This window comes from Phymastichus coffea, unplaced genomic scaffold (genome assembly GCF_024137745.1).
Source record: "Phymastichus coffea isolate CEN01 unplaced genomic scaffold, Cenicafe_Pcof_1.1 PCOF00084, whole genome shotgun sequence".
Lineage (NCBI taxonomy): Eukaryota > Metazoa > Arthropoda > Insecta > Hymenoptera > Eulophidae > Phymastichus > Phymastichus coffea.
The window spans coordinates 544,560-559,635 of NW_026706895.1; the positions used below are offsets into that span (position 1 = coordinate 544,560).

The 15,076-nt window shown below is 41.3% G+C and overlaps 1 protein-coding gene and 1 long non-coding RNA gene across 4 annotated transcripts in view; one reads left to right on the forward strand and one right to left on the reverse strand.

The window, feature by feature from the left end:
• Positions 1-1,127: 1,127 nt before the first annotated feature.
• Positions 1,128-15,076, reverse strand: part of LOC131668829 (uncharacterized) — a 34,030-nt gene continuing 20,081 nt past the window's right edge. For both annotated transcript variants that reach the window (XM_058943284.1, XM_058943283.1), the window contains exons 2-6: positions 13,881-14,638; positions 5,620-5,983; positions 3,541-3,929; positions 2,756-3,174; positions 1,128-2,416 (exon numbers count right to left, since the gene is read on the reverse strand). In XM_058943284.1, coding sequence (XP_058799267.1) covers positions 1,973-2,416; positions 2,756-3,174; positions 3,541-3,929; positions 5,620-5,983; positions 13,881-14,181 — 1,917 coding nt within the window. In that variant the 5' untranslated portion in view covers positions 14,182-14,638 and the 3' untranslated portion in view covers positions 1,128-1,972. The remainder of the gene's footprint in view (positions 2,417-2,755; positions 3,175-3,540; positions 3,930-5,619; positions 5,984-13,880; positions 14,639-15,076) is intronic.
• On the forward strand, positions 12,453-13,854 carry LOC131668831 (uncharacterized). 2 transcript variants are annotated; one of them, XR_009302315.1, is made up of 6 exons: positions 12,453-12,601; positions 12,768-12,827; positions 13,045-13,101; positions 13,234-13,290; positions 13,365-13,433; positions 13,504-13,854. It is a non-coding gene; the product is annotated as an uncharacterized LOC131668831 (long non-coding RNA). The 2 variants fall into 2 exon arrangements; XR_009302314.1 differs by lacking the exon at positions 12,453-12,601 and having other exon boundaries at positions 12,713-12,827.

Consider the following 15,076-nt stretch of genomic DNA (forward strand, 5'->3'; position numbering starts at 1 on the left):
TATTACTTTCTATGCGAGAAACCATAGAAGAAAATTTTTTCTGATCGACTCTAAATTAGCGTAGGCGAAATATTATTTTTAATCAAGCGAACGTAAATTATTTATAACTCTAAAGACTTTCTTGAACTTCAGTTACCTGTTGATTATTGTTATTGTATACATTTTTTATCCATATTGCTTTATAACCATAGGAATCATATGTATGATATCTAATTATTCTAAAGTATTTTAAAATTCATTAGATGTAATTGAATTAATTATTAATCGAGCTTGATGAAAAATTAGTTAAGGCAATTGTAGCGATAAATTCAAAATTACACGTTTCATTGAAACTACTCTGCGTCATAACATTGCTATCCTAAAGTTTCGCATTCATTATAGGATTTAATTCAAACGTAATAATTGTAGGCGATTAATGAATAATGAAATTAATTAACAATTATACATAATTTTTTAAGTCATTTTACACTTGGATAACGTACGTCAAAAATATTATTGATGTATAGCGAAAATAAGAAAATTTTTTTGGTTGATTCTGAGTAAGTATATAATAATAAAGGGAAATAACAACGGCTTTGGGCAATTGCATTGATTCAATTACAGCCCGAATTATTTTTCTGTAAATCAAACGTTTGAAAATCAGCTCGCTATCATTCAACAATAACTGTTATTTATTTTGCGATTACTGAGCTACGTGTGTTTACGAATCATTTACTGTTTTTGTAGTAAACGAATTTATTTATATTATGTGTATTGCATATAACGTAATTTGAATTTGTCATTTTATTGAAACTTGCACAAAGCAGTAAAACAGAAGTGCAGTGACGAGACATGCTAATCAACGATTTTCTTTTCGCAAAGGTACAAATATTTAAATATTTGAAAATTGATTACTTAATGTTACACGTGTAATATAGAGTAATATTAAAAAAATTTTTTACAGAAATATGACTTTATAAAAGAACTGTAACTATATCAGTGAAACTATTTCAATTTGTAAATAACAAAAACAATAAAGTAATAAAATATCAACAAAAGAAACTTATTTTTAATTATATATAATTTGTAATTTTTCTAATAACTTGATTTTGATCAGGGATAGTTATAGACATAAAAAAGTAGATTTATAATGATAGTTTATTAAATTTTCAAGGATTTGCGGTTTGAACCATATTTGATTGAAACGAGAAGTCCATATTCCGTTGAATATCGCCAGTCGAACAAAAATTTTTTTGATCGGGCTACATATAATTACATTTCTACATACATCAAAACAGTTATTAAATTACTATATATGTACATATACGTGAAAATACTTGATTATATCGATACGGTTCATCAATAGTAATACTACATCGAAATTTCCAACTACAAATAAGTCATGTGAACTTTGAGAAACATTAAAAAAAAAAAGAGAAAAAAATCACATAAAACATATACTTTCATCTCACCGTTAACTAAGTTACTAAGCTCTCACTGTCACTTCCAGTCCATCTTTATATATATATATATTAAAAAAATCGTCGACTCTGTATCCCTACAAACTATTGATTACACAATTAAATAAAATTAAATACCGTTTACCCACACAAATCTCTCACAAAATCATCGTTCGGTTTTTATTTTTTTAGCTTTAATCAGTATTGTTTGAAATTTTTTTATCACAAATAACCAATTGTATTTTCTTCAAGTAAATATATCACATAATTAGTCAGGAAGAATATTATAACAATGTTACGAAAAACAGAATCGTGGTTGAAATGATAAATTGAGAACAGAGGCATGCACATTTAATCCACCGGTCGCTCGATATCTTACAAGATGCAAAACGTATTATATATAATACACAATCGAGAGTGATTTCCAATGTACACAAATATACATGATTCACTGAGATTCAGCAAGCAGTGTTCCTATCTCTCTCTTCTCTCTCTCTCCTCTCTCTCTCTCTCTCTCTCTCTCTTTTTCTCTCTCAAACAGTAACCCCATGTTGAGCCAATAGTCGTTTCCTTTGCAACAAACTTGGCGACTCGCCATCGTCCAAGCACGTGCCAGCAGTTGGAATTACTCGTATAGGTTTGGAACTTCTCAACGAGGCATTCGCCAATTTCTTGATCGTCTCAGATATAGGACATTTGATAAATTCTGCTCGATCGTTTTGTTCGACTTCTTTCCTTGTCCCTTCTACCTCTTTCTGACTTGAAGTTTTCGGCGATGCTTCGACGTAGCCGCTTTCGTCGCTGTCAGCTTCCTCTTCGTCAAGCGATCCCAAAGTGTGAAAATTCTTTGTGTTCGTATTGGCAACGACTTCCGGGTCAATTGTTACCGGTTCGTCGCCGTCGATTTCGTCACAGGAGACGCACATCAATTGGCACATATCTTCGCGTCTGGCCAGCAGTGCTGCGTAACTGTCGTTCTGTAAATGACAAATCATAACGCAAGTGTAAGATTTTTATCATAGATTCGTTTTTTTCCTACCATACGTGCTGGAATCTTTTTCTTTTTTTTATTGCCCGGTGAAAAAATAAGTTACTACGGAAATCAAAAGACTTGAAGCGATTAGATTTGAAGCTGATTTGAAGATCAATATAAACAGTTTAAATTTATTACCAGCACTTTGCGGGCTAATAAGTTGATCGACAATCGCATTATAGATATCAAGGTGATCGATCTCGAAGGTCACAATTAAGCCAACCAAGCAACCTATTTTCCACTTTTTAGCTCGATCGCTAAGCACAATTTTGAAATTTCTCACCTGCAATCCCGCGCTACATGAGTTTCTCGGGCTCTCGCCATGTGGTCTGTAATCAACAATTTCGTCCATATCTTCAACGTCTTCAAAATCATAATAATTCACGTCGACAATCATTCCTGACGCAGTTGTTTCATCCTCCTCGTCTTCCTCCATCGATTCCTCGCCTTCGCTTCGCGACAGCGACGATACACTGCCGTTGTCGGCTGATATTGTAATGACCTTTCGGCTACGACTGCGAGTTGGTCGACTGCTTCGTCGACGAAATCGTGGACTACCGGTGCATGTCATAAAGTGCGGGGAACCTTCGGAGTTGCGACGTGGACCGTCGCCGAGGGAGGACAGTGATTTGCACAATGGTGGTGTTGCTGGGATCGAAGTCGTCATCGCTGCAGTGAGCGCTTTGCCGTTCGTTTGTTGGCCTGCAAATGAGAAACGAATGTATATGAAGATTTTGTAAAAAGAAAACAATGTGCTTGGAACGTCTTTCGTCAGAAAGTGAACGAAAGGCATTGAATTGTAAATGTAAATGACGACAAATCATAAATATCTAAAAAAAAGAATAATAGGCCTTTTGTTCGATCTCCGAACGTGGCTGTATTTTCCAGAGTCGGTGCGACACCAGCACGAGGCACTTTCATGCATATGCATAATTCGCTCGCGAATTCGGATTGTACGTGTAAAAAACGTTCACATGCGCAGAAAATGAAACCAGGCCAAGGAGTACCTTCACCCGACTCGAAACTCTCTCTCTCTCCTGCGGCGTAAGCGCGAGCGGGAACCCTTACCGTCGAGAATCTCCTGCTCGTTCGGCATGTGCGAGTCTTCGCTGCCGTACACGCGCTCCTCGCTGTTGGCCGTGCTGGCGGTCTCGCAGCCGCTGGAGATGCTGCCGTTCTCGTCGGAGCTCTCGCGACGCAGAGCGTCCAGGAGTCGCGCCAATCTCCAGCCGTCCTGCTCTTGCCAGCTTTGCGCCTCGCGCTCCAGGCTGCGCAGCTCCTCGAGAAAGCGCTGCTGCTCGATCTCCTCTGCCACGGCGTCCTCCTCGATGGCCGAGAGCTTCGGTGCGCTCTTGGAGCGCTCCAACGGCGGCCGGTAGTTCGAGCCGCCCGTGCTCAGAAGCAGCTTGCGGCGCGGCAAGGAGGGGTTCTCGTAGACTGCGTTCGCCAGGGATAGCCTGCAAACAGAGTTCCCCGTGGCGTTATTCGGGCGGGCAGGTCCGCTTTGGAGCTGCTTCCTGCTATCGACCGCGAAGCGTCGCGTAATATCCCGTATTCGGACAATTTCTCCGCTCGACTCGCTTTTTCATTCGTGGCATCTGTCTTTTCGAATTATCTCACCGCTACTCTTTCTTAAGCTCAAATAGGAGAAATCGTAGAAAGTTATTGAAAACGAAAGTTCCCTTCTCGTGAGATATTATGTGACTTTTAACGTTACGTACGTGAACATTTTTTCTTCAATTTTCAACTCTCTTTTCAAAGTCATTGCAATTGAGATTGAGAATCGCGCTTAGTTTATAAAAATATCTAAGGATTTACGTTTAATTTCAGCGCTCTTTTGTATACCTACCTATCCCTCACTTTAAGCTGATGATTTATGATAGCTTGAAATATTTGGTTGAATCAACATAAACATAGACCGAACGGGAACTGGTTTTCTTGAATTCGGGCTGTGGCACCTTATTTTTTTCTTTCGGTTCATAAATACATCACGTAATCTCCGAAAATACCGCCAGAATTTTTTAAACTAGGACACGTGTCTAAATTATTCGATAATATTTTAAAGGATTACTTTATATCTTTGACCGATGCATTCGACGTATTATTCGATGTGTAAGGATAGCGAAGTTAAGTTTGAAATTTTCGACCTATACGCGCGTAAAAACAACGCAACGACCTTTTTTTCTGTCTCTTCGTTGCGAGAGCTTTAACGACTTCATCGACCCTGATGGATTTAAAACAAATCGACCTCTTTATTTCCCATCGCTGTGCAGTTTGAAAGATGTAGATTGGAAGAAAAACTGAAGAAGATGACATCGTCCTTTTAATACTTTTTGCAGTGGCTTTTCATCCTCATCGAATGCGTGACAGATGAGGAAAACGAATGAACTTTTACGATAACGTAAAAACAAGTATTTTTTGTCATTCTCCAAGGATACATTGTCACAGATTTAAGCAACCAGCGAGATTAGTACATTTCTTTACGTTGTAAAAAGGATTTCAAGGTCGACACAACGTTGATGGCTAAGCGCGTTGCCTTTTGGTCGATCGACGCATGCACTTGAGAGAAAACATTTAAAAGATTTTTAATCCTAAGGTCATCGCTATGTTGTAATCGGTAATATATAACTGCTTTTTTTCCTGACAATTGTCGAATGCAGAATGAGCAACGCACGTCGTCGCGAGAGCCTTTCAATTATTTTTCCTCTCGCCTTGGATAATTTTCTCGGTCGCTTTTTAAATGCAACACGGAAGGCTTTTAACGATTAGATATCTGATTTCTTCGGGAGCTCTTTATTTTTATGCGCTGTATCTTGCGATTATCGATAACTATTCATTTTCTCGCGTTCTTTATCATTCGAACCGTTCTTTCGCCTTATTACGTAATTCAGTCATGTAGGACTGTTTACTCCTGCTTCGCGTCACGTTTATATTGAAAAAAAAAAGAATCGATTTGTCGAGGCCATTGACACGAATTCGCGCACACGTCTCAATGAATCAAGTATCTGAATCAAGTATCGCGCGCATGTAAATGACCCAGCAGCAATCGAAGAAAATAGAACACTCGAAAGTTATATCGATACAGCCCAGCTTGTAAATGGCATATCTGTCGCTCAAGTGTTTACGGCAAATGACTCGATAACTCACCTGGCATTCTGCCTGGAAACTTTGTCCCTCCTAAACTCCAGCAAAGCCTGATGCAACCTAGCATTGAGGACGGAAGCCAGTCGTCTGGCGGTGGATTCTTTGGAGCATAGAGCGGCGTGACACCTCAATTCCGGCCTGAGACGACGTCCTTCATCTCTGTAAACCCAAACGAAGAGCCTCGGATGCGACGCAGGTGCCGTGCAGTACGTGACGCGATGTGCCCAGTATTCGGTCAATCCGTGATCTTTCGTCGTCGCCGTCAGGCCGCCGTTCGTAACCGTTAACCTCATCGACACGTCGGGGCGGTTGCTGCCGACGTAGTTGCGCCATAACGTCGACACTGGTTTTTCCACGCAGCCTTCACCTGTAACAGAATCGATTCGATCGTTTACACGCTTATTGGATCGTCGTCATTGATGAGCGGAGCAAAGTCGAAGGTGAAGATAGGATAAGCACAACGCGATTCTTTTCATCGATTATTTCGACTTGAGTGGGCTATTGTGGTTGCCGCACGTTGCCAGATACCATCTTCGAAAGCAGTACCACTCGAATAGAATGACTGTACATAAGCAACAAAATCGTATGTTTATTCTTCATCGATGACGATAAGGCTAATTTTAGACCTCTAGCTAACCTCGATGCTTCGAAAGAAGGCAGCCGGCTCTCCGAGGCGCCCTGAAAAATTAGCCGTACAAGCACCGCGAAAGATCCACGCTCCCCTCCCCCGTGCCCCTCTAACAACTCTCTCGGATCGAGTGAGAATCGTAATTTGCAAGTGCGCGTGCGGCACGTCTCGCGCGCAACAATCGGAGAGCAACTGCCGCAGACGGGAACCTATTGTCACGCGGAACAAGTAGAGCAGAGGGAAAACGGCCGAGCGCGAGAGAAACCGCCGCCGTTACGCGCGCCGTCGTTGTCGAGGGGCTACTCCTGCGGCTCGACCGAAATTTCACGTACCCCGAGAGAGTCCGATCCTCCTTGCTCTCTTACGTACGACAATCGGCCTCGCGAGCCGCGCGATACTTTCCCAAGCGTCTAGCGCTCGCCTCGGCGCGGAAAACCTCTTTTTCGCGCTCAAGATGCATATAATACGGAAGTAGGAAGTGACTCCGAGCGCACGCGCGGCGACATTATCAGCTGCGCGGGGGCATTAAATTCCTCGCGAGGCTTATTGTTATTATAATGCGGTGCTGCTTGTTGCGGCAGGAATGCTCCGTATGCGAGAAAAAGCCCTTTGTTTCGCAACGCACACAATGCTAAATAGACGTACACGCGAGATTCATTAAGTTACGATAGAGCACGTACGAGCATTTTTTTTTCTTTTTTTCCTTTTTTTTCCTTTTTTTTCTTCCAGCGCATTTTTTCAAAAAAAGAAAAACCACCAATAGGCCAGAAAATACAAAAAGAAAAACAAGGGACTCGCGCGCACGATTGCGCCGACGCGTGCTTACGTCGGGGCACACGCGCTCCTACGAAGACGACCTCGGCGGGCAGTGATTTTCGAGTTTTATCGAAGATTGTCGACTGAAAACTAAACGACGAGATGAGAATGGAAACGTTCGATCGGGGACGTCGACGAGCATTCTAATTGTCAAGCGTGAATGTCAGTCGCGAACGACCTTTCCGTCGTTACATTGTAAATTCATATGGTACATCTCAATCAAAGTGTTTCCGCAAGTATAATACAAACGCGACGCACGAGAGATGAAGTGACGCTGCGATATATATAACGCCGCCGCGCGCCGGATAACAATCGGTAGATCCGTACTTTATTCAGCCGAAGCTTGCCCTTGCAGAGGAGCGAGGGAGAAAAGAATGGCAACATTCACCTCGTCGCACAACAGGTGTTTTCCAGCAAATGACGAAAGCGCGCAGCCGAGTAACAGTACCTCCACCTGTGCGTGGCTCACGCTTCTTTCGCGCGATCTTATCGCCGCATAGCGCGCGCACGCGCGCACATTCAACGGGCCCACGCGTGTACATATATCACCGGCGCTGATGCAAGATCTATACGCAAATTTTAGCACTGCAGCCAAATAATACGATATCGATCAGGTCGAGGCAAAGAGACGGCGCGTATAGGCGTAACGATCGAACGATTCGATGCCGTCCGGTTTGAAAGTCGATCGAAATGTAGGTTGAATCGACGCACGACTTTCGAGCGCGGCTTCCTCCTTTTTTTTTCTTTCTCTCGATGCAGGTTCATCGCTCCGTGCCGGCGCGACAGGTGGTAAAAGTGTCGATAGAACAACTCCCGTCGTAATTCGCTGGTAGTGTGCGCGCCAACTTTACGGCTGCCGCGCGCAATGCTTTTCTTTCTTTCGTTCTTACTTCTTCCATTTGTTTTTCGCTGGGAATGCTGTATTAACATTGGCGAATGAGAGACGACGGCTCGCCGTGAATTTCTGAATTTCCTCGCGGCCGCTCGATCGACAGCGATCCGCGAGCGCGTAACGCACTTCCTGCTCGAAGAGTCAGAGACGGACGGACATCGTGCGCTGGTTAATAGCGCCGCGCGCCAGCTGTATCGAACGATCACACGTACTTTTCTGCGATGAGAAAGCCTCTTACGTCACTTTTTTTCCTTCGAAAAGTGAAAATTAGCCTGTCTGCCGGTACGTTTCGTATATTTGTCAAAAGTGTATATCTGTCGCGCGAAGTGACTTATTACAGCAACGATCGCAGCGAGGAAGAAAGTTGCGATAATTTGCAAAAAAAAAATTTGTTAAAACACGCGCTTTATTACGCTCGTGGGTGCCTTTCCCGTCCGAGCGATACGAATGAGAAAGAGTCGTGAATAACGAGAGCGAAAGAAGAATAGGATAAAACCCGATAAAAATTACAGCAGCGTGACGCAAACAACGTTCGACAGAAACGTTCCGATTGTCCGCCGCGTAGACACTCGAGATTAGGCGCTCGAATCTCGATTACAAAATCCTCGTGTTCTCGCGCAAGCGCAAGAGGAACAAATTGAATGTACGGGGAACAACCGACGAGCGAGCGTTCAATCACCTGTTAGAACTTTCTCCCAGAGAAAAATGTTAAGATCACACACGCAAGCGCGAGAGCTCGCGGCGGCTTCGTGATATTTCCATTTTCGCCCTCGGTCGCCTTACGTAAAAATCTTGCCTTAGCCGCGCTTGTTTTGCAAGATCCGTCGCACACATCAACAAATTTTAATCGATGCGGAAATGGCGATTTGTTATTGCTGAAAAAAAATGCACTCAAGGAAAAGCGTTAATATGTGTAACGGTTCTAATGACGGCTTTATTTTTTTATATGTGCTTGATTAACGATAAAAACGACGATAACTTTGATGGATTAAATTGTTTGTTAGTATAGTTGACGAACTTCAAGTATTACACGAAGAATAACATTGAAAAGTGCACGTATAATATTGGGTTAGATAATCTAGCAGGTTATTGCTTTTTCAGATAATCTAGATCAATTTATGCACAAGATTAAGGCTTGAAGAATAGAGAAAAAACGTGGAGACAAATTTTCATATAAACGTCTAAGAGACATCGTATGCACAGCTATAATTCCCTTACATCAGAATAAACCATGACTAAGATATCGTGAAAAAAATGTTCTTGGTAATCACTCGATCAATCAGTGCAAACGCGATAACGATAGAGCAATGCTTCTTCTTAGTAGCGATGAAACGATGACCAGGCATTACGTTGGCAATCCTCCAAAATGAAGTCCAATCTGCGCACCACCCGGAAAACTCACGCAGAACGTCGTATTTGACGCCGTTCCGACGCGGAACGTCACATTCTCACACTTGACTCGCGCGGTGAAAGTCGAGCGAGCCCCTCTTTCTCTCGCACGATTTCTTCGTTTAATTGGCGAATACCTGCATGCAAATTCATTTTCTTCATACTTGCGCGCATCACTTTATTACTGCGTAAGCGAGAAACGCGATCGGCAAAACCAACTTTTATGTCGACGACCTTAATTTATGTATCGCGCATGTATACGTAAATAACGACGACATCCCGGACGAATCGTTTAACTATTTCTTTGGCGATGATGTCTTTTCAAAGTTAATTGCGTCTAGACGGTTCAATGGTATTTTCTCGATGATAGGCTATCGATATAAAAATTAAATTTTTTCAAAGAAAACAAAACGTCGTAATTAGTTGATTTACAGCGCGATAAGTTCAGCACCAAAGTTATGCATGAGGCCATTATCAGAACTGTAAAACACAATTATTGAGGTAGGAAACTGTCAGTGTCGACATCTCAATACCAGTAAATAGAATATATACAACACTTCATTTTAGACGACAATAGCATTTTTCGTTATTTCATTTAACTAAAATCATAATATCCAGTCTACGCGAGAGAATTGAACATTTTAATAGTGCGTTTTGTTACAAGTGTGTTACTATGATGATTGTTAAATTACTCTTGAATTTTTAATAAATTAAGGCTTTGTTTCACTGCTTTGATTTGAAAAATTCTAGAAAAAAGCGAATCTCACTTAATAAAGTGGAGTTATTGCCGTCTGATTGTTTACAATTCTTTTGATAACCTATATAAAAGATTGAAGACCCAGAAACCCATAGCGTATCATTCAATCAGGACTTGTAATCGGTAATAATCTCCGAAGTGAATGCCTCGTCGACGAACTCGTAGGCGCTTCGTTGCCATTGTATGCTACAAATCGAGCAATAAAATTTTCATTCTCTCGAGGAACAGATGACACTACAACGTTGACAAAAAGCTGCAGCTGATTAGAGAATGATATTAATTTAATGATTTACGTCTGTCGAACTAACCTTGACGACATGTGCGAAGGAAGACACGTACGCAAATGAGCCACCATTATCCTACATTTTAGCGGCTGAAAAACTAACAGGCAGGATTGCCGTAGTTCGGTTGTCGCAATAACAATAATTAGTGTCTAGTTTTCAACGCCGAAGAACGAGTAAATGACTTTTCTCTTTCGTCCCATTGTTTCGACCATCGCAAAAAAAAATCGTTCGCGCGACACTTTCACTGTGGAAAAGTAATGTTGCCACTCGGATGTATCGCGACTACGTGAAAATATGCCGGTTTCGTGCCATTTTGCGTCGAAAGAGAATCAAAAAAATTGAAGTTTCACAATGCAAAAGAAGATTTTTTTTGTAGCTTATCAGCGATCGTCGATAACTACGCCGAGTTTCTCATAAAACGATACATATATACAAAAGTACGATTGATGGATTACCACGAACTCTATAATTTATTAATAGGACCGCTTCTTTATATATTCTTGATAATGCGAGACGATCATTTTTATTCTAATCGTGATCATTAAAAGCTTTTTTGTAAGGAGTAAAAGTACCAAGAATTAAATGTTTATCGATCGAGATAAGTGTATGTTTACAAATCGATACTTATAAAAATAAAACACGACCGCTGCGTCGCAGATTGTATTTTTTTACGAACAATCGTTGTGTCTGAATTTCTCGTTACAGAGACTTCACGAGCGAGGATTAATTGTCACAATCTGTCTCACGTGTAAAGAAATTCACGCGACACATGTAGACGATTCACGCGCATGTGCGCTTTTGGGGCCAAACACTTCCAATTATCGCGCGCGCAAAAGGAAAGAAAAAGACAAAAAAACGTTTCGCTTTTCACTGTCATTGTATGGAGATGAGTAAAACGTGTGCGCGTACGAGGCAGCAATGTCGCTTGAGTTTTCAATTACGTATAAAAGCACTTGAGCGCGTCGTCGTGGGAGATAGCACCGTGTGAGTCACGTATTTTATTTTCTCGTAACTATTTATTCGGATTTTATTTTTCATCCGTCAACAGGGCCATGAAAAGATTTCGTGCGAAGCTTGCCGATACATAATTCAATGGTCGTTTACTTAATTCTATTGATAATCCGCTGTAAGACAAAAGAATTGTGAGCGGAATCGGTAAGATGAAATTAAGAAAAGCACAGCCAAGTAGTTCGGTGCCCTCGGTCAAGGGCGGCCGTGGGGACTGACAATGCTGTGCACGCGTGTGTGCCGCTTCCTTGAAACAATAAGGGACGGATTTCCGGAGAGACAGAACAAGAGATTGACATTGTACACGTGGTATAAGTTTGCTGGTGGAATATAGCTTTCTGGTCAAACATTTACCTGAATTGATGTATATAAAAATCATAGAACTCGAAGTGTTTATTCTTGATCTTATACCTATGTGATGAAGATGAACTTCCTCTTACACGTCGATCATCTTCCTGAGAACTAACAGAATGTTTACCTTTCAGGTTATGTAACTTATCTAGTATCAACATTTGATTTTCCTGACCTTTCCGTTTGCTCAAAAATCGACCGATGGCCTTTAGCTGATCGACTTATTATTGATCTTATACGTGACAAAGACGAACTTCCTCCTACATGTCGCTCGTCTTCCTGAGAAATGTCAGAAAGTTTACCTCCCGCCTTATATGACTTATTTAATGTTAGCATTTAACTTTCCTACCCTTCCCTCCTGTTCAAAGACCGACCGATGACCTTTAGCTAATCGATTCTCAACAAAGAATAAAATTCATGAAATTCCAGAAATTAAAACACAAATTTTATTCCAAATGTACGACATAAAAGACCCAGTTCAACGGATGGGAACATCAGATTTTCTTGGAACTGTGCTTTAGAAACATGTCGTCTTTCAAGTGTATTATTTTGTTTCTCGTGCTGCTTGCGGCTCACCACTTGACTTTAGCAAATCTCGGTAAGTTTTCTTATTCTTGTTAACATATAATTCTAAAACAATACTAGGTACGTTTAAATCAGCTGCTACTTAACGCAAAAAAAACTTCGTTTCCTTGAAACAGGCGAAAAAGAAGACCCTTTGCTCCGACCCGAATACCAGACGTCTAGCGCAAAGAAAGTCAATGCTCTGCTACGTCCGGCATTCCAGCCATTCAAAGTCAAAGAGAACAACCCTTTACTCAGAGCCGCTTTCCAGCCAGGTCAAGTACCCGACCTTAATGGTAAGTTTAACGTGTTACTTTGAAGATTTACATTGGACATGCTGTAATTTATCTTGCCGTTAGTTATTTGCTTTTTTCATGTAATGAAGTGAAAATAATTGGTTGTGGAAATTGAAACCGTGCTTTGGTTGGAGATCGATTGACAGGTATATTTTGTTTGAAATAGCTAAGCAACACAATCCACTGTTGAGACCGGTGTATCAATCTGGCGAACTTCCGGAACACGGTGAGTTTAATTATTAGATTCTTTTAGAAATGTGTTCATAATTAATTTTTTTAATTACACTTAATTCATCGTAGTAATCGCAAGGGTCTTTTACTTAGACTACGGAATGTAGTGTGTTTAGTTTTTTTTTTGGATCTTTTGGATATTCCATAATTATTCAACAATCACTTCAATTTTCTGAATTGCCGCAAAAATACGTTTAATTTCCGTTATAAAGTTCAACAGGACAAGCCTTTATTGAGACCGGCGCACCAGCCCGACGAAGTCCCACAAGGTTGGTTTAGTTTTACTGTCTTATATTTCAAATTTCTTTTGGGTACGCAGTAATTGAATCTTTAATTTAATGTTTCGCATAAAATTTAAGTTTCCTCGAAAATAAACTTAATAATTAAATTTTTTAACATAGCCAAAGCGTACAATCCTCAGTTGAGACCGGTTCTTCAACTTGGCCAACTTTCTGTCGGTGAGTTTGTATTCAAACATTTTTTATTTTTCGTAAAATCATATAAATCAATCGGTTGGTTTTTATGAATACAGTCGACACAAATAATCCGCTATCAAGACGTGTACCCCAACCTGGTCAAATCCCAAAGAATAATAATCGGTGTAAGTATTGAACGATGTGAATTTTAACGAACTGTCGCATCATGGATTGATAGTTTTTACTTATTTGCAGAAGATTATTAAAGGAGAACGCCCAAATAATCCGAATTCCCCGTTACACTGCATTGACAACATACTGTGCCACATGAAAGGCTTTCCCACTAGCAATGCTTCCACTGCCATTTTTATCTTTTAATTTTTAAGGTCATTGTAGATTTTAATTTTTTAATTTGCTGGTGGAATTGTTAAGAAATAAATAAGGGCATGCAGTCAAAAATATGGTTTTCAAATTTAAGCTCACCGAATAATAAAATCTGACCCCCAACTTTTGAAAACCAAATGTCAACGTACGCAAATTAATTGCATTTTTGACACTGAGACAAGTACAATTCAGGAACTTTCGCAAAAGAAAAACTCAACTAAAATAAAAGACATAACACATAAACTGACCTTTCGCCCAACCAGTGAGCACGTTGCCAAGGTAAGCCACCTTGTAGGACGGATCGTATTCAGTAATGGAGGCATTGCCCCTGTGTCTCCTCCACAATTTGCCCAATCCACGCTTGAGTGACTTTAGAGTCTTGGTGCCTAACTCGGAGCTCCCACTGAGGATGCTCGACGACGTTGTCGTGGACGAATGACTGACTATCGAATCCAAGCTACCACGTCTCACGATACCAATGTCGTCCGGCACGTCGTTACTTTCGTCTTCTTTCGGCACTTCCGCCACTACATCGCCCAACGACTTCATGCTCGCTTTGTTTCGTTCGCCCTCGCTCCAGCAATGAAACAGCAATAATGCTCGGCTGCTTCTTCTCGTGACACTCGGCTCACTTGTACAAGCTATCTGCACTGCTGCACATTGCGCGCGCGCGCGCGTGTGTCGCGAATAATACTGCTCGGCGATGCTACGCTCGCGAGGCGACTACTGTTATTAATCGCTTTGGAGCTTCCAGTGCCTTGGTGTATATATCTCCCCACCGGTCTCTCTCTCTCTCTCTCGCGCGCGCGCGCGCGCACCCCACCTCCCACCCGATGTGCGCGGGGCTAGCTACACCAGCTCTTCTGGGCCTTTATTGCTGTTTTGATCACGCCGGAACTGCTTCCAGATTTTCCAACGTCTTCGTGCAATGTTCTTCGATGCCCTTGTCGTCGCTGACGCTAGAAAGTCATCTTCGAAGGCGTAACGCCGTCGATGCACTACGGCTCTGAAACAATAAAAAATAAACGAGCATACGGTCATTATGATTCTCAATTAATTATTGATTGGCCGTGGGCAAAGAACGATGGATTCTCGTGAAAAATATCGTTTTGAAGGAATCTTTCAATGAAATTTTGAAGGAAATTTCAATGAAACGTACCGTTAGCGTCATTCTATTTTTTTCCACAGATACACGAAAAGACGCAATAAAATTTATCGACGACTCTGTTATCTACACGCAGTTTCAATTGAGCATGTATATCTAAATTCGACGTAATTATTTCGTCATTTTTCTTTTCCATTGAAAGTGCCGTCAATACGAATAAAGGAAGATTCGACTCGGGCCAAAAATATCCCAAGATTTATCGATAAAACAAGGAGAGCAGGCGCCAGATACGGGTATTTCCTTATTCGCGTCAAAACATTTGCTTTCTACCAACCATTC